We start from the raw sequence: 25,171 nt of genomic DNA on the forward strand, positions 1-25,171 counted from the left end.
GTAGTAGCTAAAAGGGAATATAAGCATCTTCTGTGCCATCTATTATTGCCATTTTTCAAAGCAGTTGCCCCATAATGTAACAGTTAACCTTTAGTGCTTGATATTCAGAATCAAATGGAAGTTTGAATATGCACTCCTTTGAAAGCAAAACATTTGAAATTGTGATATCATGCCTTGGTAATGCTACAAGCTAAGAAATCCCGGAGAGAAAAATAATTCTTAAGGAAGCATTCTTAGTAAGTATACAGCACCTGCAGCCCTCCAGACAAAGTGAACCACAACTCTCATCTTCCTAAACCACAAAGTCCATCCATTGATGATGATACAAGGTGCTCTCTCCCCCCCACAAAAAATTGACCATTCTGTTTTTCCAGAAGTGTTGGAATCTCATCATCCCCAGCCTATTAAAACCTAAATATACAAGAGAGTAAGTCTCACTAACTCATATGTAAAAAAAAGAAGGATATAAAATGCATAGGAAGAACATCATTCAGATATTCAACAATTTTTATAGCAATATGGTAAAATACCTTTTTTCTTTGGTTTGCTTTTCCAAGTTTCAAGGAAGCGAGATTCAGTTCTGTGTAAACATGTTTCATCTGTTCCAAGCCGGTCTCTATGAGGTTGGCTATAAAGTGGGGGGGGGGGGGGGAAGCATTCTATTAGTCAATCTGCTCCAAATGTGCAATGGTCAAATGCATACTGGGCCAATGAGCCAATTTGGACGATAGATTGAAGAACTGATATTGTATAAGCTGAATTATTCATTCGTAAAACTTTGACAAATGTAAATATGTGTTACATTTAGATTTGCTTCTTTATTTTGATTCTGAAACATAAAATACTTGACCTGGGGATACATTAATTGTTTTGAAAGAATCAAAACATTTTCTTCACTTCACTGGCATCTTTCCAGCCAGTATCACTTAATTGTAGATAAAGAAAGAAAGTTTATGGACATTTTTCAAATTTCTTTTTTCTTTCTTTCTTTCTTTCTTTCTTTCTTTCTTTCTTTCTTTCTTTCTTTCTTTCTTTCTTTCTTTCTTTCTTTCCCCTCTCCCTTCCCTTCCCTTTCTTTCTACAACTGGCCAGGCCTCTTGAGGACATGATTTCTGTAACATTTTGCAATTGTCAGGTTTTCCATGATGATCTTACTCCAAATATCAAAAGCATTCTATTGGCATTGCTTCCTGCAGTCAGTATTACCCCATATCTATAAAAAGCTAATACCAGAGTAGAAAAGAAGGACACATATATCCTGGTCAGTTGTTAAGATGCATAAATCTAAAAGAAGCTGTAATAGGAATCATCAGCTTCTCATCACTAATCTCACTTAAGACACCATCGGTTGAAAATGGGCCATAATGGTGGAAATGAGAATCTGTTCAGTGCACACAGCAAGAACATACCTGGCAAAACAAGAACCTGCTGTTGACTCCCACGTTCTTAATTTGCCTGACATTGAACATAACTAGCAAGCCATCATCGACATCACAGGAAATAAACCCAACAACAGCTGTTACTATGGGGTCATTCATTCTATTTAATGACACAATGAATGACACCTGCTTTAAAATCCCTAATTTTATAGATAACATCTCACCTTCTAGGGCACATTTCTGGGCATTTCTACTAACAGCTAAAAAGGGAAGTAAGGCACTGGCAGCAACTCTTTTTACCACATCTTGAAAAGAGTTTACTTCATAGGTCTGCAAAAAAAAAAGCAGAATGGGTTATCAAAAATAAATATAAGATCCCAACATACAGACATTTCCACATTATGCTTTTGCAAGAATATATTGGAATTCCCTTTATTGATCATCATCTACATTTAAATGAAACATTTAGGAGTACACAAAAAATAATAGACATGCAAGTGAAACATAATAATCAACTATTGCTATATGGGTGAGGTGGGAATTCTCTAAATTTGATTAAATAAACCAAAAATAAAAACATGGATTGTGTTAAATTCCTGTAACTTAGCACATGGTGTATAGGGCAGGGGTGTCAACCTCGTGGCTTATGGGCTGGATGCGTCACATGCTGGCCACCCTCACCCCCAGTTTAGCAAAGGGGGAAAATGTCACGATATGTCATGTGATGACAATTTGAATTTGACACCCCTGGTGTAGGGGCTCTACGAGGACAACTCGCCTTAGCCAACTTGCTGCGGGACAACTCACCATGGAACAAGAGTTATCGTATTTTTCGGAGTATAAGACACACCTGTTTCCCTCAAAAAAGAGGCTGAAAATCTGGGTGCGTCTTATATACTGAACACAGCATTTTTTGCTTCCTGAAACCCTGCCCCTTCACCAAAATGGCCATGCAGAGCCTGTGAAAGGATTTCCTGGGGGCTTGAGAAGGCAGAAATGAGTGAAAGGCGGGCCATTTTTTGCTCAATTTTGCCTTCCCAGCCCCCAGGAGTACTCTATAAGCCTCCTAAAGGCTATGCATGCTTTTTTTTTTTTTACAAAAAACGGGCCCGTTTTTGCGAAAAATCGACTACCGCCCCCCCCCCCAGGAGCACTCTGCAAGCCCCCTAAAGGCTATTTATGCCTTTTGTGGAAAACATGGGCCCATTTTCATGAAAAACGGGCCGTTTTGGGAGGTCTGCAGAGTGCAAAACCTTTTTAAAAAAAATTTGCCTCTTCAAAACCTTGGTGCGTCTTATACTCCAGTGCGTCTTATACTCTGAAAAATACTGTACACTAAAATTAAAAAAAAAATTGGCATAGAATCATTAAACAAAGGATGATAAAATGACGAGTGAATGACAAAAAAGAAAATATTTTTTACATTATTTTAAATAATTAAATTAAATTGTTGAATTGTCCTGTAACTAGTTGTCCATGTCAAGTTGTCCCACAGCGAGATGGCCATGGCAAGTTGACTGTGGTGAGTTTACCATGGTGAATTGGCCACAGCAAGTTGCCTTTCGTGTGGTGTAGACACTCAAGAAAGTTCCACATATTTTTTTTAAGCCACCGCAGCTCTTTGTCATCTTCTTCCTCTTCTTTTTAACATTTAACAGGCAAGGACACTTTTTCATTATCAGAGCAAAATAAATGAGAAAGACTGGCTTTAAGATCCAGATGCATTGAAAATTGAAAACTGTTTTTAGCCAGCTCTATTACAATTCAAAATATAAAATATTTCTCTTATGCAATGATACCTTGATAGACATATAATATTATTTCTACAGTTAAAATATTGCTGGCCCCCAAACTGTTTATATGTTATTATGGTTTACTTACTACTATATTATAGGGAAAAGGAAAGCAGATTCTTTTCTCCCTTTATACACTGACAGGTTTGACTGAATACATTTTAGAGACACACTCAATTATTTCCCACACTTAATATTGAATTTTAGAAGTTATTTTGTCTCCTTTATTTTAGGTACCTGCTTCTGATTTCTGTTTTGATTTTGCTACTCTCATCCTCCCCCCTTGCAATTGTATGTGTTTTAAAAACTAGCAAGTGAATCCATCTGCTCCAGTAGTATTGACATGCCCTTTCCAGGATCCTTCTTTTACACAGCTAAGATTTATTACCAAATTGTTGGTGTGATAAACAACGCTTTCATTGCTTCCTCAAAATTTCTTTCCAACCTCTCAGTTCTCCACACATTCTGCAATTGATTTGTTGAAATGTCATCATGAATACATTTCTAAGCAGTTAAATGGTAACAACATCAAATCTCAATTCTAAGACACGCCAGTTCAAAAGGCACATAAGATGAAATGGTGACATTCACTATAATGATACGGTGGGAAAAAATTAAGCTGTATGAAGCTTTTAATTTAAAAAAAAAACCCCACTATTCTAGCAAGAATACATTGTAGCTTAACATTTCGTCTATTATTCCTGTGATTTCTTGTTTTTTCATTCATTTATTACTGTGATCCAGCATTTCCTCATTGCACGCCTTTATATATACAAATTGAAATGTAGGGTGCAAACCTTGGCCTTTACATTCTCATTGATTGTCTTTCTTACTATGAAGTGAATTCCTAGGTTAAAATACATTTTCAATATATGATGCTGTTCCAGGCCAGCAGCTAAAATAACTATTTTCATTATAATAATCCGTTAGAGAGGTTCTCTTCCAGAATAATTAACACCATAATTAGACTGAAATAGTACATACTGTATATGTGATAAAAAAAATAAAGGTTACATTAATAGTAAAATAGAATCTGAGGAAGCTATTAGCAGTTGATACCAAGAGAGAGAGAAAACTTAAGAAGAGTCTTGAGGCCATAGCTAGTTGAGAAATGCAAGATCTTAAGTAAGATTTACTTATCTTTTTGACCTATATTCTACTCATCTGGTTTAAATAATCAATTAAAGAAGTCAGATTGCAAGTACAAGCATCAGCCGATAGTATTAGAAACCAAATATAATTGCTTATAAAATGGAAATTACAAATCGCACTAACCATCCTATTAATAGAATTAAGAGCAGAAAAGGAGTAGCTAAATGAAGGTTTAAGGGCAAACGACAAAACCGCGCCCGACTAAGCGGCGGTGATAAAACCGCGTGTTCTAAAGCGCTCCGACGAATGACCTTAACCTAACCCTTAACCTAACCCTAAACCTAACCCTTAACCTAACCCTTACCTTAAGTTATAAGCGCTGTTGTAAAGCGCCCTTCTGTCTCCGCGCTGTCGCCACGTTGATGACGTCGCAGTTTTAGCAATGTGGTTTAGTCAGGCGCAGTTTTGACGTTCGCCCTTTTGTCGGGTCATGGGTTTAGTTGACAGTACATTTAAAACATTTTTTTTCCTCTACCAGTTCTAGAGCTGCTGGATTTTTGGTTTGGGTTTTTTTCCCCCCCTGCTCCTTTCCCAGAGTTTTTCCTCTCCTTTACAGGACCAGTTTGCATCCATCCATCATCCCTAGAAACTGTTTTCTTCCAAAACGCTTGAATGTTTCCTCACTTGCATTTTGCTTATACTGGTGCTTCTCAACATGTGGTCCGCAGACCCGGGGGGGGGGTGCACGATATCATCACAGGGGCTGTGCAAAGGCTTGAAGAAATGTTATGATTTAAATCTTGAATTAAGTCTTGAGAGTTTGTGGCCACAAAAATATTTAAAGCAAACGTCCATGGTGAAACAAAAATTGGAAACCACTGGCTTACATTCCTATAAATTATACATATAAGTCCTAAAATGCCTCTAATACTCTGGGATGTAAATGTCTTAAACAACTCTGAACTTATTGGGCTCCTAATTGTGCCCCTATTCACTTTTTAACAAAACATCTGACAAACACTTCCTTAATCTATCTTGACATGCATTCACAGTGATTAAACTTGTAGGAAAATGTATGTGGGTACCACTAGTTTATACATTTACCTGAATGAGTAATTCACATAGCTTGGTTACAGATGATTGGTTTTTCTTTTCATCAAGAAGGAAAGACACTGTTGGCTGGTAGCAAGTGTCCTCTTTATTGTTGAACTCTCTTTTCCCTTCTTCAGCAAAAAGAAGGGCTAAGAAATATAAGGAGGCTGTACACAAACTTGGTTGTCTGGTAGAAAGATGGATACATTCACATAGTGTATCTAAAAGGTCAAAGAGAGTAAACTTTTATGATGCAGCAGTTTCATAAATATTAAATGATGTGTTAGGATATGAAATGAACCAATAGAAACAAATACCAGGTAATAGATAACAGGATGATTATGTTGACTTTACCTCAGAATATGCTCAACCACCCATATTTTATTTAAAACATTAATTTAAGTAAACTTTGAACTGAAATAGAAGCCATTAAAGCTGAAACAAATTCTCTAAAAATGGGTTATTCCAAGTCTGCATGTCTGTTTGGAGAATCAGAAAGAGAAGAAGCATTTCTAAGTTATTTGGGGGAATAAAACCTTTGGTTCTGACAGAAATTTTTTTTTAACCTCAGCAAAGGATCCATAATAGTGACACTGAATTATTCAAAAAAGCAATTGATAAGGTGTGCCAACTCAGATGTCTCTTGGAAAATGTCCATGAAAATTGCAGGTGCTATCACTACTTCTTCTACATGTTAGCTGTCAGCCTTGGACTCTGATTTAATTCTGCATGATATTTGGAACGCTGACATTAGCCTTCTGTTATGTATGCATATATGTATGTTAATGATTTGCATAAATTGAAGGAAAAAATCCTTAGTTAGTAGGATGGTGCTCACCTATAAACTTATCTCACTGTAAGCTTTTTGTGTCCTATACTCTTTACATGAAACAGCACAATAATTGGGTTTTATACCAATAATTTAAGGGTAAGAGACTCATTAAAGCAAAGGCAGGGAACCTGAGGCCTCAAGTTTGCATAAAGCCCACCAGGCAATTTTTTCAAGTCACAAAGCCATCTTGGAAATTGGCGGCATAATTTCTTCACATCTTGGAATGAGTACATGAAAACCCAGTCTTGTATCCAAGAAGAATAAAGCCATGGCTCCATCTGCTTTTCATCATTATCTCAACCACAAAGTGGCTCTTGGACATTAAAAGAACCTTCATCTCTGCTATCGTTCAATCCAAGAAACGAAACCTCTGAATGATCTACCGAAATAAGACCCAGTCTTATTTTCTTTTGGGCTTCAAAATAAGTACTAGGGGATGTATTTTGGGGGATGTCTTATTTTTTCCACACAGGAGGCTGCATAGCATGTCCAGCAAACTGGTGCCACCACAAGATGAGGCAGGAGGTTGGGTGGGGGTGGCTTTGCCCTTATCGTCCTACATCATCCTTCAGCTTTGCCCATCCATTCTTATTCAGTTTACTCCTGCAATGGGAACGAGGCAAGAAACCCACTTGAGGCTCCAAGGCTCAGTTGGTTGCTGTACCAAAATGCCAACTCGACAAGAGGGGATTGATTTTCCTGTAGGTTTCAGGAAGTTGTAGTGAATCCACTCCACAGACAGTGGGATGGAGGGATGGGCTCTTAGCTAGGGCTTATTTTGGGATAGGGTTTATATTAGGCACATGCTGAACAATCAGGCCGGGGCTTATTTCGGGATAGGGAAATTACATGGTACCTAAAGAGAGAAAACCTTTCAATGATCTACCCAATTAAGAATAGGAACACAAACCCAATTCTTCACAGTCTCATCTCTGACTGGCATTCCTGAAGTATACTATAATCCATGATATCAAAACTGGTAACAAGAAGTCAAACAATTTACACTGTTATGCAGAACATTGTTTTAAAACCAGGTATTACCTATTACAGAAGCCCAATGCTTTGCTAACGCAAGAGATACAAATGGTAGTGCACTTTGGCCACATTTTCTGAACAGTGTAGCTAAAAAAACAAGCAGATCTTCCCATGTTTGATGAACTGCAGATGATAATTCAGGTCCTGCCACGTAAACATAAGGGGGAAAAAAAGGTAAGCTCAGCTTAACATGTTTAAGTATAGCTAAAGACAAGAAACTATCCATTCCACCAGAAGGTCAAGACTTGTACACTATCCTAGAGGCAGGGAGATGACAAATATTACATATGGATATTCCAAAATTAAATTATGAAGCCACAATTAATAAAATATATGCAAATGAAGTTGGATATAATCTGTTTCTAATATTTGCTTTTTTATGTCTGTCTTTATATTTATTCAATTTTTTGTGTTTCACATTCATAGACTATGACTGTATTCACAGATTAATATCTTCAAGAGATATCTTCAAAGTAAGTACGCGTATTACTGCATTTTTAAGTTCTTGATAGTTTTGTACAATATATGGTAACAATGGGAAGCAACAGGCCTACCTGGGACTTAAAATCGTGCTTTGTTTCCCAGAAATTAAATGGCACTCTCGGTGCTATTCCCACTTAATTAACACAAAGCAAGAAGCACTAGCAAAAATAACTTTGCAAACAAGGGTGAGCAAAGAACTGGAAAAACATTTAAAACGGATTGCTATGACTTTATTGGAAAACTCAAGTCCTTCCGAAAGAGTTCTGAGTTTGAAACAATCCATATTTGAGATCAGAATATTTCTATTAGAAATTGTTTCTTCCCTTTAGCTGCCATGAAGGTCCTAGTGCAAAAAGCGTTTTCTTGAAAGTTTCCTGAAACTTCAGAAGATCAGATTTTTTAAAAAATGATTGTTTTCTTGAGGAGACCATGAATTCTGGAGGGGGTGGGGGTTGGGATGTGTGTGTGTGTCCCATCAGCTTTCCAGATCATTATTCCATCCAGCCCTGTACTGTCTGTATAGATAATCTTTCAGGTAGAAATGTTTCCATTTCTATTTGGAAATATTGAACCTTCAACAATTATCTCCGAATTACAGTGAGACTTTGCTTTGCTTCCAGACTGTAGAAAACAAAACGTTGACATCAACTCATACAACTTTTATACAACCTTTTCAAATGTTTGTTCCTTACCTATGCTGTCCTTGGAACTAAAAGAAAGAATCACAAAGAACTTTTCCAAAAGAGGCTTCAATAGCTCATCTTGCAGCACAAGATGAGTGTCCACCAACAAACATGTCCTCAACAGTTGAGAAAAGGATGAAACAAATTCCAGTAGAAATAAAATCTGCTTTAAAAAAAACACAAAATTATTAGATTCTGATATTTGGATAATATTTTTTTTTTAAAAAATTATTCTGCCTTTATTATTTTTACACAGGTCAAGGCGGCGAACATATCCAACAGACCTTCTTTCTTCTATCTCCTTCACAATAACAACTCTAGAAGGTGTCCCAAAAGTGTTTTTTTCAAGAGGCAACTGAACTTTTTGGTTTTTTTTTCCTTAGAAGACATTTTGCTTTTCATCCAAGACACTTCTTCAGCTCTGACTGGATGGTGGGGGGTCAGAGCTGAAGAAGCTTCTTGGATGAAAAGGGACATGTCTTTCAAGAAAAGAAAAATCAGAAATTCCAGTTGTCTCTTGAAAGGGACAATTATGATCTGGATGATTGAGAATCTCCATACACAACCGTACAAGGTGAATTGGACTGAGAGTGACTGATCCAAAATCACCCAACTGGCTTTCATGTCAAAGATGGGAGTAGAACTCAGGCACCTGGTTTCTAGCCTGATGCTTTAACCAAACATCTGATGCCTTAATCCAAACATTTTTAAATAATCCTTAAAGCACTATAAGGCTAGCATTCTACCTTTAAAAAGTAAGCCTCTAATCCAGAATATATTTGGAATTGATATCCACTAAGACTGCTTATTTACTAATATAAACAACTTTCATACTCTTCTATCACAAGACTTTGGTAATGTACATAATATCAACATGTAAATCCTGACACAAGAACATATCTCTTTTTAATTTTCTGTCTCTCTATACATAGAGATATTTATGTGTGAGAGTTATTGAACTTCATTTGCTTGGCACTCACATTAAAGGTCCTGTAAAAAGAAAGTTTGGAAAGTTTTATAGCATTTTGAATTGAAGTTAACTAGAAATGCTGTTAAACTAACAATTAAATAGAAGATAGCATCAGAGCCTGGCATTACTACCTCATTAAAGTGTTTGCTTGTTTAGTAAGGAATTATGTAAATTGAAAATATTAGCATGCATAAAATTGTCATAATTATCATTAATCACCGAGAACAAAAAGATACATTTCTTCTATTTTTCAATAGAAAATCCCTTCCATGTAGAAAGCCATAGTATTTTCCCCCCATATCATGTATTTAAAAACTGTACAGAACTAATCTATTAAAGCTGATTCTCTAATTCTGGGCCAAATTGCTTGGTGCACGCCAAATCTTTGTACTAGACATCTAAAACATAATTAATTTCTTTTATTATGCCTCCCTCTTTTTCATTCTTTAATCAACAAATCAGAGAATCCAAATCTAGCATAAAACATGAACATTTCATAGATGCATCAATATGTATACCCAAAGCAATCAAATATATTCAAACACTTTGAATATGGATGCATATGGCCAAGGAACCGTGACCCCGATGCAAACATGCAACTTTCCTTGGTTTCCTAGGAGATAAATATGATAAATTTATGACTAGATCATCTGCAAGCTTCTTTGCCCATTCTTCCCCATCCCTTTAGTTATTTTTTCTTCCATTCAGTCATGTCTGACTCTTGGAAGTTTGTGGACAAGTTTTCTTATCAAGGGGGTCAGGGTTCCAAGGAACAACCCTAACGAAAGAGGCTTGAGTTTCTTCAAAGTTCCATTTTATTACAGATGTCATATTGGCACATCTGGGAAAACCCGAATCTGAGAGTTTCCAGGTTTTCCCCACCCAAAAGAAAGTTCAAGTCCCTGCCCAGCACCCACATATCCATCACATGATCCAATCAGGCACCATCCAAAATTGGAGATGCCTTCCAGTTACATCATCGCAGCTGCAGGGCAAGGTGTCCTTGACTCTCTGAAAAAAGAATGTTATTTTGACTATTTATCACCCCTCGTCTATATAATCCCCCCTCCCATTTTCCCACAGTAGAAAATGTGGCCCTATGTAAAAGATAGCTTTCAGGTCTGACAAAGGGATTCCAAAGTAGTTTGCCACTGCCTCCTTTTTAGGGTTGAGAAAAAGTGGCTGGCCCAAAATAACCCAGCCAGCTTTGTGTCCAAGGTAGAACTAGAATACATGGTCTCCCAGTTTCTAGCTTGATGCCATAACCATTACCCCAAACTGGCTCTCTAATTCTGGCCCCTAATTACTCCAATTAATCAAGCATTGACAGTCAGGAGGAGAATGGGCAGAGTGGGCAACATGGCAGCCATACATTACACAAACACTCATCTGTGCACAGAAGAGTATCAAAGTAAAAAGTAAAATAAATTATTTAACATATTTCATATAGTCAAGTCCATGGGTATCAAACTGGCGGCCTGCAGGCCAGATGCTTCATGCCCATCCCAGCTCTGCAAAGGCAAAAAATGTTGTGATACATCTCGCTACATCACGTGACACGATCAAGTTTGACATCTGTGCACAAGACAGTATATAACAGTAGAAAGTTAGCAGAAAAAACATTGAAAAAGGCAAAAATCTATAGATTTTCAAAATTGTCACGTGGCTTTAGCCATTTAAAATGATTCTTAATACTCGTGCTTGCAAAATTGTGTCTTACTGCCTGGAAAAGTTATCAGATCTTGTTCTGTTTATCTGGGAGGGGCACCTGAATGCAGATATTCTGCTTCACTTTGTTCAGCAACTGAGGAAGTGGAAGAGGGAGAAATGATCTGATTGCCATTGAAATTGGAACATTTTCTACCTGATGCCTGCCCTCATGAGCATAAAGCTGCACCACTTGTAAAGACCATTAAAAACAGAGGTTTTTGCCTCGGGGTGGAAGGTGGGAGTAAAGAAATTATTTCAGTATTTTTATGGCATAACTGTTGCTTGCGTCTCAGATATCCAAAGTTTTGCAAGTGGACACACTTTGAACCAGATTTAATAGAGACCTAGGGAAAAGGACACATCTTCTTTCTTAAAAGAAAACGCTCATTGAGCATATTATTGATCTTGCTCACACTTTATCTTCCTTTCCATTCACAAGAAGATTCACATGGGGAAGGGAGATCAAAGGAGCTTTGATGTCACTTTTCTGTATTCAGTTGCACAACGTAATTCAGTTACCTGAGTTTTACAACTACACAGCAATCAACTAAGGCACTGCAGGTCCTGAATAATTGATGGAGCGAGATGTTACGGCACACAGATCCCTAAGCAGGCAAGCACTTTCTTTTCTGCACTTTGCTATTCACCCCCCATTCCTTAGTTCTCAGCTACAGCAAAAAAAACAAAACAAAAAACCCATGAAATTATTTTTTGCCCTCTTCGTAATTGTAGCACCTTGGGCAAATTTAATTTAAGTTTAGTAAGTAATAATGCTAATAAAAATTAACCATTTATTGTTTTAAACCACTATCTTTCGTAAAACAGATGTAGCACCTAAACATACTATTTTAAAACACCAATTTTGTTCTGCAAGATTCCAAGGAATAAGATGCTGTGGCTTGTATTGCTTAAATGACAGCAGCTTCCAATAGCAGGATTTTATTTATTCAAGGGAGTTTTACTCCACTCGAGCCAAACTCTATACCTGATCGCTTTGTAGGAAGAAGGAAACCAGCACACTGAAGTATCTTATAGTTCAGATAAATAACCTGATGGAACGACTTCAGGCTAGAAATCAAGAGAGACATGGTTTCATCAAATTGGAAGTGATCCATCTCTTGCACCATGCTGCTTGCCACGGTCTACTTCGCCTCTAATTCTAAAATATCCTGTTGGTGAATGTGAAGGAAAGTATACCCTGAATGAATATTTCAGTGAGAAATATTGAGAAAGGACATTTGTTATCTGAACTGACACCAAGCTTAACTATGGCTGAGATCAGTATAGGCTAGTAAAATATAGGGCTGACTGGGAATAGGGCTAAAGGGAAGGGGAAAAGGTGGGAGACAATTTGGTTTAGAGAAATTGAGAATTTAAGGAGTTGTAGTCCACACATCTTGAAGCCCAGCTTGAAAAAAGATGATTTAGAGCAGGGATACTTAGATCTGGCCTGCGGGCCGTCCTGGAAAAGGTGACGGACCGGCCCGCAGTGCCTCTGTCAGCAAAAACAGACCTCAGGAGGGCTGCATGCGAGCTCCGTTTTCGCTGGCAGGGGGTTGAAGGCGGCCATTGGAGCCAAAAACAGAGATCGAGAGCACATTTTCTCTGGCAGAGCACTTGGGCCACCACAGGCACCCCCGACACAAGTGATGTTCAGCTGGCCACTCCCATCCCTTGAGGTCAAACACAACCCTGATGCGGCCCTCAATGAAATCAAGTTTGAGACCCCTCGTTTAGAGGACATGCATATTGATAGGAAAGGAACAAAAGTGTTATCATTAACATGTCCTTTTTTTCTAAACTACACCATTCCATATATATCAAAAAGTAGGGTAGTACCTGCCCACAGAGTCAAAACTGAAGGGATATTACAGAAAGGGCAAGGAAAAAAACTCAGGTAAAAGAGAAAACAGGCACTTGACCAAGCAGTATCTTTATATCTGATAGATGGACCAGACTGCTTTATTTGTGTGTGTGTGCGCGCGCGCTTTTGTGCGTGACATTTTCCCCCCAGGAGGCAAAGTCACCAAGCTCAATATACTTATATTCTGGATTCTACCACTAACTTTAACAGCTCAGGCAGTTTGATAGCTCTGGAACAGCTGTATGAGCTACAACATTTTTAATAGGAAAAGAAAACTTGTTACGGTTATCGAAAGCCACCTTGCCTGGATTGTGGTGAAACAGAAGTATGCTGAAAGGGGCAGGTAAAAGGAAGAAGCATTTATTCCTCTGAAGAAACATTTTTCTCATTACTCTTACTTTTCTCCTCCACAATTATGCGTCTTTCCACATGCAGAGACACATTCAAGGTACAATCAAGTAGTTAAACTTTATTTCTACAGTAAGTAATATTCTATAGCCTAGATTCTCATCAACTGAAGAGAACCATAGCTCTCCCTTAGGAGACATTATGCTCAGCTTTCAGAATAAACACCAATAAAGTCTGGGTAACCTGACATCTTTATTAAAATGAACAATAGAGTGCCAATTAATTAAATTCAAAAACAGAGATTAAACCATCAGACAAATTTAGCCGTTCAATAGAAAGGAACAGGAACCAAGCACCCACAACCAACCTGCATTTTGGAATATTCCTTATGAGATGGCCAAGGCAGAAGAGCTTTCATTTCAAAGATGTATCTCTCCAGCAAGGCAGAATTTACAAGACTAACAAAAACAAAGACATATACATTAAAAGAAATAAATATGAACTCCAGCACAGATCATAAAAAATGGTCTTGGTTACTCACACCGTGGCTTGCATTAATAAGAGGCAAGTTGTTGTTTAGTATGAACATGAGGGCACCTTTTCCACTATAAAGGGGAAATCACCAGCATACATTTATTTAGAAACCAACAGGATTTCGCCCCAGTCAATAAAAGGGTACATATAACAAGGGCATTAAAATATAGAAGCGACAAAAAAGAGGAAATAATAATAAACCCAGAAAGCAGCATAAGCAATTAAAATTATATGGAAAGAAAGATGGTGTTTTCTTTAGCTGCCTAAAAAAACAAATAACAATAACAATACTCTTATTTTGTTATGAAAGAAGTTCCACGTCCTGGTTGCTGCTATACACAGATGAGCTACGAACTCATCACGTTTCCCTTTGCTAGAATGTGGGACACATAACTTGCAGTTGGATCAGATTCAGAGGAAAGCGGGCATCATCACAGATGCACTGCCTTAGACGTTGGGGATCTGCAGGTAAGAACCAGCAGCAGATATGAGCTGGATTTGCATATAAACTGAGTGTGGGAGCCCTGAGATTCACAGTTTATTGCCTATAAAATGCATACCATAAAAGCAACCTGAATACTGCAATTGCATATTCCGAATTTTCTAAAGATGTGGCCATTTCATATAGTTAGCTAGATACAGAAGGATAGAGATATGGAATTCTGTGACCAGATTAATTTCTCCATTGGAGGACATTTAAGTGATGCCTTAGTCAAAACTTGGGAGGGGCGGGGCACATTTTAATTCCCATTTTAGGAGTACCGCACTACTGATTTGTCTAGCTGAAGTCAGTGTCTGTTTGCACACAACCAGTCCAGTCACATCCAGTAGTTTCTATGCCTTCTTAGAAAGCATAGGTGTACCATCAACAATGGTGGCACAGTGGATAGAAGGCAATACTGCAGGGCTAACTCACTGTTCATTGCAGGAGTTCAATTCTGAAGGTCCCAAAGTTGACTCAGCCTTCCATCTTTCCGATATGGGTAAAATGAGGACCCAGATTGTTGAGGGCAATATGCTGACTCTGCAAACCGCTTACAGAGGGCTGTAAAAGCACTATGAAGCAGTATATAAGTCTAAGTGCTATTGCTATTATGAGGTTCTCCCTGTCCCAGCAAAATAACCAGGTATTCCTTTTGTCTAGGGACATGATAGTACTAAAGCATTACTTTCAGGGAATGTTAAAGATAAAATTAATAGAGGGCGGATACTGTAGGAAACATGCAGGGAAAAGAATGGGGAAAAAAACCTTCCTCCCATCCCCACCCAACAATTGGGCTCTACTTAACGTTTGGGAGCCCAGCTAAATATTCTACTACATTTGACATTGGACCATCTGTAAGGTTAGGATTAGGGTAGTTAAAAAAGGTTTTTATTTAAGTTAGGACACAATTTCTTAGTCTTTAGTCCTCATTAGAGGATTCGGATTCTAGAAATGATTCTTGAATGTCAAACCAAGACTATTGACAATGAATGAAAAAGTAAGGAATTAATTTTTAAAGGAATAAGTAAGTAGTTCATTTTTAGTTTCATGTTATGTGGGTTAGGCTACTGAAATTAACAGTGGGAAGTAGCCTCATTGGAAACAAACTGCAAACGATTATATACAAAGTCTGGTTAACAAAAATAGCAAAACTATTTGCATCAAGATACCTAGTCATCTTAGGACTCTGTGGTTGACAGAGATAAGTTTAGAACTTCCAAACTCATACTTTTAACAAAACTAATTTTAACATCAACAGCTATTTTATTTATGTTGACGCATTATTGATGTTGATTTGATACATGTATAATAACTCTTTTATTAATATTAATATATTTTATTTTATTTTACTTTTGTAGTCATTGGCTAATAAGAGTAAAAGCATGTCTCAAGTAGATTTAATATAGAAATGTATTTCACTGTGCATTTTAAACATTTCCTTGGTGTGGAAGTTTAGAAAATATAGTACACTATTTAAGGATGATGCAAATTTAGTGTATATGACTGAGTTAGAAGACTATGTTTTACTTTTTGTATGCAGGTCTTAAGAAGTCATAAATAAGGTGAAAATGGTGTGCTTTTAGTTAGCTTCAACTAAAACAACAGTTACTTTTTATTTTGACCAACTCCTAATTCAATAGATATGGAATTGTTAAAAACTGTCAAATGTCATACCATATAGACAATAAATCTCAAACCCAGCCACCCACCCCCAAAGTATCAGTTTCACTCAATTTATCATGGCTTAGAGGAGTTTCATTACTGCAAGCAAGCAAGAGGTCATATAGAGAAAGCTGTTCAGGCAGCATGTAAGTTTAATAAATAATATTTATTTATTTAATACAAAATATACCTATCCCCAGAAATAGCTCTCTCTTTCTTTTAAATCCTTAACTTTTTTTCCTCCTTTTTTTTTCTTTTCACTTTCAACTCAATGGATTTTGTTTTTTTCTCCAGACCAGATTAAGAGGCTTCCAATGTGTACACAACATTTCTTTCTGTCCTGAACACACACTGGCCCTAAACCCATCAATTTCAGCCCTTTGAGATGTTCTAGATTTGCTCCATTTTCAGGAAGGGAGGGATTCTTCCAGTTTGTTACTTTTGAATTCTTAGAACACTCAACAGTTTATCAATATATGTAACAAAGCTTGGGATATCATTTGTCACAGTCTATTTGCAAGCTCTCTCATTATTGATCTCTTACCTACTGAGAGCAGTTAGTGTCTGTGCTCTCCGAAGAGCAATTGTCGTCTCTACTGGAGTAACAACAAGCAGGTTGTCCAACACGCCACACACAGCTGAAAGGAGAGGAGGCGTGACTGCCATACACTGATTAGGTCTAATGTCAGACTCTGGGAAAACATGTGGACTTGAAGATGCTGTTGTGGTTCTGTCACTCTGACCTAGAACATAACATTCAAAAGAAATAAGCTCCATGAAATATAAGATATATTCCTCACTCTGACATGAATCATAGAGAATCAATCAATTCTATTAGCTACATGAAGCTTCAAAACTACTCTTGTGCTGATTGTTTCCATAAAAAACCAACCTGTCGCTTGCTGTTTCTTAAACTGAACATTCTCTGTTTGGATAAATAGAACAATATGCAACAGTCCAATAAGAATCATCAGACTAGGGCAATACAGGCCCAAAGAGAGTTTTGTCAATTCGGAATATTTAAAATGGTAAAACATACTGTATTTCAAAACAGAGCTGCTGATATCTGAAAGGTGTGCAGAGCTAATCTTTCTGCTTTTCCACCCTATACCTTGAACACCTGAGAGTTTCAGAAATAAGCTACCAGGTGATGGCTGCTGTTTGGACAATCCTATTGTGGCCCACCAGCGACCAGCAGAGCTGGCAGCAGATTCGGACAGTGAGGAGATTGGGGAGGAACATGGGCTAGTCCTGGAATCTGGCTCTGATGGGGGCTCTGTATCAGAGAGGGGCTCAGAGCTATATGCTTATCAGCTGCTTTCAGAGTCAGAGATTAGTAAGGCAGAGGAACAGCTGGACCCTGTTCCCAGTGTGTGCATCCATAGAGTTGCCAGATGAAAGGAACAGTTAAAGAACAGGAGTCAACTTGGGAGTAAAGCCACAGGGGGATGATGATTGGCCCCTCCCAGAGGAAATAAAAGAGGAGTGAAAGGGGAGTGGAGTTTGCAGGAGACATTTAGTTCACTTCATTGGTTTGTGACTCTCCAAGACTCCTTGCCAAGTTTTGCAGATATCGGCCTGGCAGCTCTCCAAGTCAAATAAGGTCTGTGACTGTAAATCCTCTCTTGAAAGATTTTGCTGGATATGAACGGGAAGAATTCACAGTAAATTAATAAAAGGGGTTTTTGTCCGGTCAAGGAGTTTGCTTCATGCTCTTGGGAAGCTTGGTCAGAACAAATCAATTCCAAAATTTCTAGCATGCACTGTGTTGCAAGAGTATCCAACCTTGAGTTACAAGTCGGTTCAATGATGCATCATGAATAAGACTAGCTGGCAAAGAGGGTGCTTCTATGTCCATAGCACATCCTGGTGACGATGGTGCTGAAATTATCTAAAAAGAACCAACATGATCACTTTATTTAATATGCATTTTTGTTTGCTTTTTAACTGAGGTACCCCATCTTTTCGCCCAAATGGTGCTCACAGTGCCTAGCAGCAATACAAAATGCTAAAATTGGGACTATTGTCAAATAAATTCAGACTACTGTAAAGGAATTCAAACCATGGAGTAAACAAAGAAAGAAAATTGCATGGGATTCAGTCAAGTAAATCATCTCAACAAAATTTCTGTAGCCAAATATTGTTTTTACTGGTAGGGAAAAAAGTAAGGCAGGTAAGAGTCTTGCCTCTCGTAGCAATGTGTTTGAAAGTCTGAGAACAGACATGAGGGCGGGGGAGAATCCTGCCATCCCCTTCTCCACTGCCACTTTCCTGTTCCCACCAAATACATTTGATACATTTGGCATGCTAAGGAGGCAAAGGGGAAGGTATTTTCTGAAGACCATTCCAGGAAATACGATGCTTCAAATATTGTATGTGATGTGCGTGTGCAGTGTGTCATGTGAATCACACATGCCTTTGGGCCAGGTTGATTCCTGGTGAATGCCCTGCAGTTTTCTTGGCAAGATTTTTTTAGAAGTGATTTGCTACTATGTTCTTCTTCCTGGGTCTAAAAAAGACATACTCACTTCAATTCACCTTGTTGACTTCATGCCTAAGGCAGGACTAGAATTAATGGTCTCCAGTACTTTAAACGCTATACCAAACTGACTCTTTCAAATAGTCTACAAGCCTCTATATGTCATAATCACCATATTGAACTGTATTTAGAAACAGATGGCGAGTATACATGAAACATGATGTTGGGTTATGTAATCTTAATAGAATTGACCTATAAAAACTTCATCTTACACATGGGACATTGAGACTCATATCCAGGGTCATCATGGAGGCCAAACTCAACCAGTTCTATTGACATTTAAACTGAGTCTCCTTCATAGAACAAGGGATAAGGATTTGTAATAAAACCTCTAACTTAAGCTTGACTGTATTTCTACAGCCTTACAGAGTGGATGGGAATTCCTTTATAACACAATGCAATCCAAATGCCTCCTCCTCTTTGCTAAGTGTGCAACAAAGAACAAGAGAGTCATTTAAGGCACTTTCAATTTAATTAATAACTTGTGCCCATTAAGCACTATGCCATTTAAAGCACTTCCTTTTTCCTTTCCCATTTTGTTACACATGGGAAATAAGAGGTTTTCATTTCTACTATCTGAGCAGCCTATGAAGGGCCCAGAAGCATACTATAAATAACAAAAGATGCTAAAGCTTTTTGTTTTCCTTTTCAGCACACGAACTTCTCAGCGATGATGACAATGATGAAATTAATGAATCTAGCACAGAGCTAGTCAAACACAAAGATTTGTGTGCACCCTGGTGGTCATAGGCACATTTTTGTTCCAGAGAACATGGCAAGGTTACTACAGAGAACCTACCTGTCAGGCTTCGCCCTACCACTTAGGAGAGCTCACAAGAATACCAAATAATTAAAATGTATTGAAAAAAGTTAAAAGCCACAGGGAAGGAATTTTCATTAACCTCTGTGATTCAAGAACACTCACTAGCTAGTGTGGGAGTTAGTTCTAATATAGTTGGTGAAAAACAGTATGATCTAGTCATTGCAAAATGGAAACCAGTCCATTCAGGAGAGCGGCCATGTTTTTTTTTTCCAATTCCAAGGTACAGGAGCAAAGTAAAGCTCAAGACAGTTTGAATATTGTTTCTGTATTAATGGCTTGTTCTTGAAAAAAATGAAATGGGAATAAATTAATTGCCACTGGTCACCATAAGACTACAGACTTTCTTAATATAAAATAATTACATGAGTCAATGTTCTTGGGAGAAGAAAAAATTTGGTTTTCCCGACCATCAATAGCTAATGCTAATTTGTCTAATGTAAGATATAGAAACAATCCTAGAAATTATTAGTAGAAACAGTTCTCATAACAGAAAATATTGTGGTGTGCAGTAACATTGTTTTAGACAGAGTTCCATTTTTGGAAACGAAAGTATTTTTTACTTTTCCTAACAAAACTGACCGGATGCCTTCTACACTGAAAACATCCACAAGTATTTGTAACATTGGTTGTTGGAAGGTGAAAGGTTCTGAATGTGAGTAAAAGAGGACTAAAAAAGCAGAAGAAATACTAAACTGTATTAAGTAACTCAAGAAGAAACACAGCTAGTATAATGGAATCCTAGTTCTCCAGACAATTCCATTTCACAGTATGTTCAACTTACCCAAGTATCAGTAGTTGACTGAGTACTTGGAGATCGGTTCCCACCATTCTGGACTCCCCAAGCAGAAAGAGAATCTTCAAAGTCTGGAAAAGGGAGACAGAGAAATTCCATGCTTATAAAAGTTTACTCTTTCCACCATTACATGAGCCACACTTTCTCCATAATTTCAAAAGCAAGAGTAAATCTGGGCATAGGTTTACTTCCCTGTAGATCAGAGGTGGGTAGCTGTGGCCCTTTTATGACTTGTGGACTTCAACTCCCAGAATCCCTGAGCCACCATGGCTGGCTCAGGAATTCTGAGAGTTGAAGTTCACAAGTCATAAAGGTCATAATTATTCAGTAGTAGTGAGCTGTGGTGTCCAAGATATCAAAGAATAACTTGGTCATCCCTAAGCCTCATCCAGGCAACCACAGTTTGTGGTTTGGTTGATAACACCAAGAAACACACAACTGACCTAACAAGGCCTCCCTACTTAATTATTTTTAACCTTTAAATAGCCCCTTTCATTATCCAGTATGCAAAAGTCAACAGTTTGTGAAATGCTTAGAAAGTTTTTTTGTTTATAAATATAGAAATGTTTTCAATGGGTTTTTTTTCCAATAGTTTCCATATTCTGCGCCTTGAATTGTGAAGCTGAAGTGTGGGCATAGTAATTAATCTTCACTAATAAGCATTTTATGCCATAAAATTGATGACAAACTGTTGTGTATAATTTTACGCTCTGAGATATTGATTTACCCAACAGTGAATAGACTTAAGGTGAAGGTACACTTGATTTAGCAGGATGGAGAAGAGGGGGAATGCTGATTGCAAAAAACGCAGCCACAACAAGTTCCCTATCATTTTATACAAGAGACAGCAATAAGCCACCAACTGTTTACTTCGTGTATCCAACCTAATTGTCTGCCAAACAAATCTCCATGACGCACTGAGAATTGATAGTTTCCACTACATTCCCTTCAAAGAATACATATGAAGTGGCCCTTGCGCACTATGGACTGCTGCCAACAATTCTCATGAAATGAAAAAGTATTTCATAAACCCAGTATGGAATTTCTCACAGGACATCATTAACACAGTCACAAAGAGAAATAAACTGCCATTCTGTTTCTTGTAGGCAGTATCTTGCCGTTTTTTCAGCCTCTTCCTTTCTTTACATTACAGATGTATTCTCTTTAAGGTTTTAATTAATATATACATTTTAGAAATCCAACACATTCAATTATTCTTTTTCATAATGAGAAAGAATAACCTTTACTAAAAATAAACCCTTCCTTTTCTATCTCCAATACATTTTTTTTTAATTTAACTGCACCCCAAACACTGAACTAGATTAAGGAGCAAAGTTTTGTTTAGTTTAGAAATGCACAAGTATTGCCGTGTTACATATTCATAGAGGACAATACTTTCAATTAAAACTGTGATCATGAGGAGAAATTATTGAAAACATGGGAAAGAGCAGTGAAATTCACACTACGTGAATTCTTGGAAATATCACTTACCATTCATGCCATTCTTTGGGGATACCAGCTGATCTCCCAAGGAAAAATCCACATCAAATGTATACCGACCCAGGTAGCATAGCTTCACCATCTCATTCAAATGCTCATAGAAGTGGCAATGATAGAGCAAGGCCTGCAGTGCAGGTTTTCCAGACAGGGATAGACCAGTTGCTTCATCATGTACGCAAGGCCCCTGGAAGGAAGGAAGCAAGGAAGGAAGGATGGAAGGAAGGAAGTGAAAATGTTCTCCTCCTTACATTACAGCTTCTTATCCTGTGTCTCAAAGATAGGGTACCAAAAATGAAATTTCCTCCTCCCCTCCTTTTTTTCAGTTTTGTGTGTAAATATGTTTTATTTCCATTTCATTTCGTACAGTCACATATATACTGTGCATAACCGGGGCATATAACATTGAACAATAAACACAGCCCTCCCTCTTGTCAACAATACCCCCCAAAATACAAACCCAATATACCACTTCGACCCACCATACACCCTTTCTTTCGCCCCCCTCCAACTTTCGTTCTTCCCTCCAACATTCCCCTCTACCCTACTTCCCCTCCCCTCTATCACTCCTCTCTCCCAATATACTCCCTCCCTTCCTTCTCATCCTCCCTCCAATCCTCTCTCCCACCCTCTCTACCCCTCTTTCTTCTTTCCCTCTACTCCTCCCTTCGGTGTATTTCTACTATCTATCAATATATTCAGCTTGTCCTATTTTTACACTAAAATTAAAGAGCAACAGTATACAAGTGCAATCATGTTACTTTTTTTCAGTTTTGAGGACTGTGTTTACAGGCAGTCCTCGCTGATTGACCAGAACTGGGATTGGCACCTTTATTGCTAAGCAACACAGACACTAAGCAAAACATCCCATGACTATGTCTGACTTACATCACTTCCCATTTGATCATTACACAAGTCACCACAGGTCATTAAATGAAAGATCACATGACTTGTGATTTTACTGGGGCTTCTCCATTGACTTTGTTTGTCAGAGGCCAGCTGTGAAACATGCAAATGGAAATTATGTGGTCATGGGAGATTATGACAGTTGTAAATGTGAGGACTGGTTGTAAAGTTACTTTTTTCAGGGCCATTGTAACTTTGAATGGTCGCTAAACAGCTACTTAAGTAAAAGTCTACTTGTACTTCTTAAGTAGAAAACTGGGCCTCTGATTGTTAATAATCTGATGTCAAATTAGGCAACTCTCATGTTTTTCTTCTCACAGCAAATGTCAGCAAGAATCCATAAATTGTAAATCCATGAAAATGCAGGTAAACTGCAATTTATAGCTTATTGGGGCGGGGGGGGGGGTTCCTCCTCATGGATCTTCATTTTTTTTTTAAACTAACTTCCAAGCTCTTAATTGTGATACAATTGTAATTACAGAATTCAAACAAACTTTAACATTTGTTATAATCTAGAGGATTTAATTAATAAGTTAAACACTATTTTTGGTTCTCCTTACTCTGTTCTTCCCTACACTCTTTATTTTAGTTCACAAAATATTTATAACTTAATTTTAACAGACCTTATCCCCCAAAAAGGATTGGTGAATTCAGTGGCCACAACTGATTATTAAAACTTTTCAAGATGTTGGGGAGAAAGGAGATGACGTCTCCGAGATCGCAGTCAACACTTGCTACTGGATGGTCCATTCGGACCTAAACCATCCCGAAGAGACGGTGACAGGGAAGAGTACATCTTGCTGATCTCTGGGACACCGCAAAGTCCCTGATTGATCCAAGAGAATCTCTTCTTGCCAGCGACAATAAGCACAGCCTCAAGCTGCTGAAGTCGGGATAGCTCCGCAACAGGAGGAAAGAGGAAAGAGAAAGTGTGTCCATCTGGTGACGAAATCTTATTTTTATAAAAGACTGTCCAAAAAAGATTGAAGTTAAATTAAACTGGTAAAGAAAAGGAAATAAGCGCTGAAATTAAGCATTATTGGACAGTGTGTTATCTTTTTTTTTCTATGGATGGAAGTTTTGTAAACATTTTTTAAAAACTTTTTAAAGTGAAAGTATTGGATTTTCTTCTTCTATTTCTTTTTTTACCTTTGGATTAAATCGTTTCCTTTATTTCTACAATACTGGTTGGGATGGAATTTTTATTTTGTTTCACTTAAGAATTTTGTTTCTTCTAAGCCTGAAACATAAAGAAGATATAAAAGGAATATAAAGAGGATATTAATCTTAGAGGGAAAAGAAGTTACACTGCCACTTGGAGGTTGGAGGTTGAGACCTGGAAACATTGCTTTTTCTTTTTTCCCTTTGATCATTTTGACCTTGAAATTCAAAGGTTTCATCTTGTTTATAGAAGAAATAAGGAGAAGAACAAAGGTGCTCTTTGGATGCTTGTTGGTAGCTGGAAAGAAGTGAAAACAAAGATTTGTTTTTAAACCATTTGTTTTAAGAGTGGCAGTGTTTAATAATTGGAAGGATGGCACAACATTAAAAAGAAACCATAACATTACAACAGATTATGTTTGGAATTCAAATATTATTAGAAACAACAGAGAGAATTGAGGAGAGATGGGAAAATATTGAAAATATAAATTGTAATGTGGTAAAACCTGATGGGAAAATGGAAGATATCCAGCAAATGAAAAAAGTGGAGGCTAGAGTCCTAAAAACCCAAGGGAAAAAGGAACAAAGAGACAAGATAACTGTGGATATTGACAGTGAACTGAGTGTGGTTGGAGATGGAAAGAGGGGAACAAGGAAAGGGAAGATAGATGGAAAGGTGCATTACTCCAGATTTCAAGATATAGAAGAAAAAAAACAAGAATTTATGGACTTAAGGAGAGAAACTTTGACAAAAAACACTATTAATAACCAAAGATAAGCTGATTAAAGAAGCTGTTGGAGGGTTTTGAGATTTTACAAGATATGTAACAAGCAACAAGTTGCGAAGAGAAGTCCAAACAAATTTGATTAAGGAAATAACCAGAAGACTAATTCCACAAATGGCAAAAGAAATAGGACTACACTATTACTGGAAAGACACAGTTTGAGATATGAAAATTAATAATAAAACACTAGCTAAATTTAGTTAAAATTAGAGCATTATGTTAAAAATGTAGTGATAATGGATAAAGTTAGATAAATGATTGATAATGATAACAATGTATACATATGTATGGGTTTGTTAAGAGGAAATTTGGTATAAATTTTAAATGGTGAAAAAAGGGGAAAAAGTAAGTTAAACTTAGTCAAACTATTGTTAAATAAATGACTGAAAATGATAATAATGTAATAATTTGTATTGACATAAAAGGGAAATTGGATATAAATGGTAAACAATGATTAAGAAAAGAGGTCTAAAATTTTGTTATTAAACATAATCAATTTTTATTTTGAATGTGTTATAAAGATATAATGTGGCTGGATGATACTGAAAATAGATAAGGGAATGCCATTATGTGGTTTTGTTTAAAATTTTGGAATGTTTGTTATAAAGAGACGTTAAAACAACTATAGTCATATGAAGTATGAGTTATGATGATAGCAATATATATAAATATATTTGATGTAAAATATATAACTTGATATGAATCA

At 37.3% G+C, this 25,171-nt stretch overlaps 1 protein-coding gene across 1 annotated transcript in view; it reads right to left on the reverse strand.

Moving 5' to 3' along the window:
- The window catches only part of RTTN (rotatin), a 100,874-nt gene that overhangs the window by 16,681 nt on the left and 59,022 nt on the right, over positions 1–25,171 (reverse strand). Inside the window, exons 34-43 of the mRNA XM_087707317.1 lie at positions 21,608–21,800; positions 20,105–20,187; positions 17,747–17,852; positions 16,506–16,704; positions 13,649–13,739; positions 8,399–8,555; positions 7,230–7,367; positions 5,369–5,577; positions 1,604–1,709; positions 531–628 (exon numbers count right to left, since the gene is read on the reverse strand). Of these exons, the coding sequence (XP_087563443.1) occupies positions 531–628; positions 1,604–1,709; positions 5,369–5,577; positions 7,230–7,367; positions 8,399–8,555; positions 13,649–13,739; positions 16,506–16,704; positions 17,747–17,852; positions 20,105–20,187; positions 21,608–21,800 (1,380 nt within the window). The remainder of the gene's footprint in view (positions 1–530; positions 629–1,603; positions 1,710–5,368; positions 5,578–7,229; positions 7,368–8,398; positions 8,556–13,648; positions 13,740–16,505; positions 16,705–17,746; positions 17,853–20,104; positions 20,188–21,607; positions 21,801–25,171) is intronic.

This window comes from Thamnophis sirtalis, unplaced genomic scaffold (assembly GCF_051295495.1).
Source record: "Thamnophis sirtalis isolate CommonGarterSnake01/CBP01778 unplaced genomic scaffold, rThaSir2_p1.2 scaffold_2, whole genome shotgun sequence".
Classification (NCBI taxonomy): Eukaryota; Metazoa; Chordata; class Lepidosauria; order Squamata; family Natricidae; genus Thamnophis; species Thamnophis sirtalis.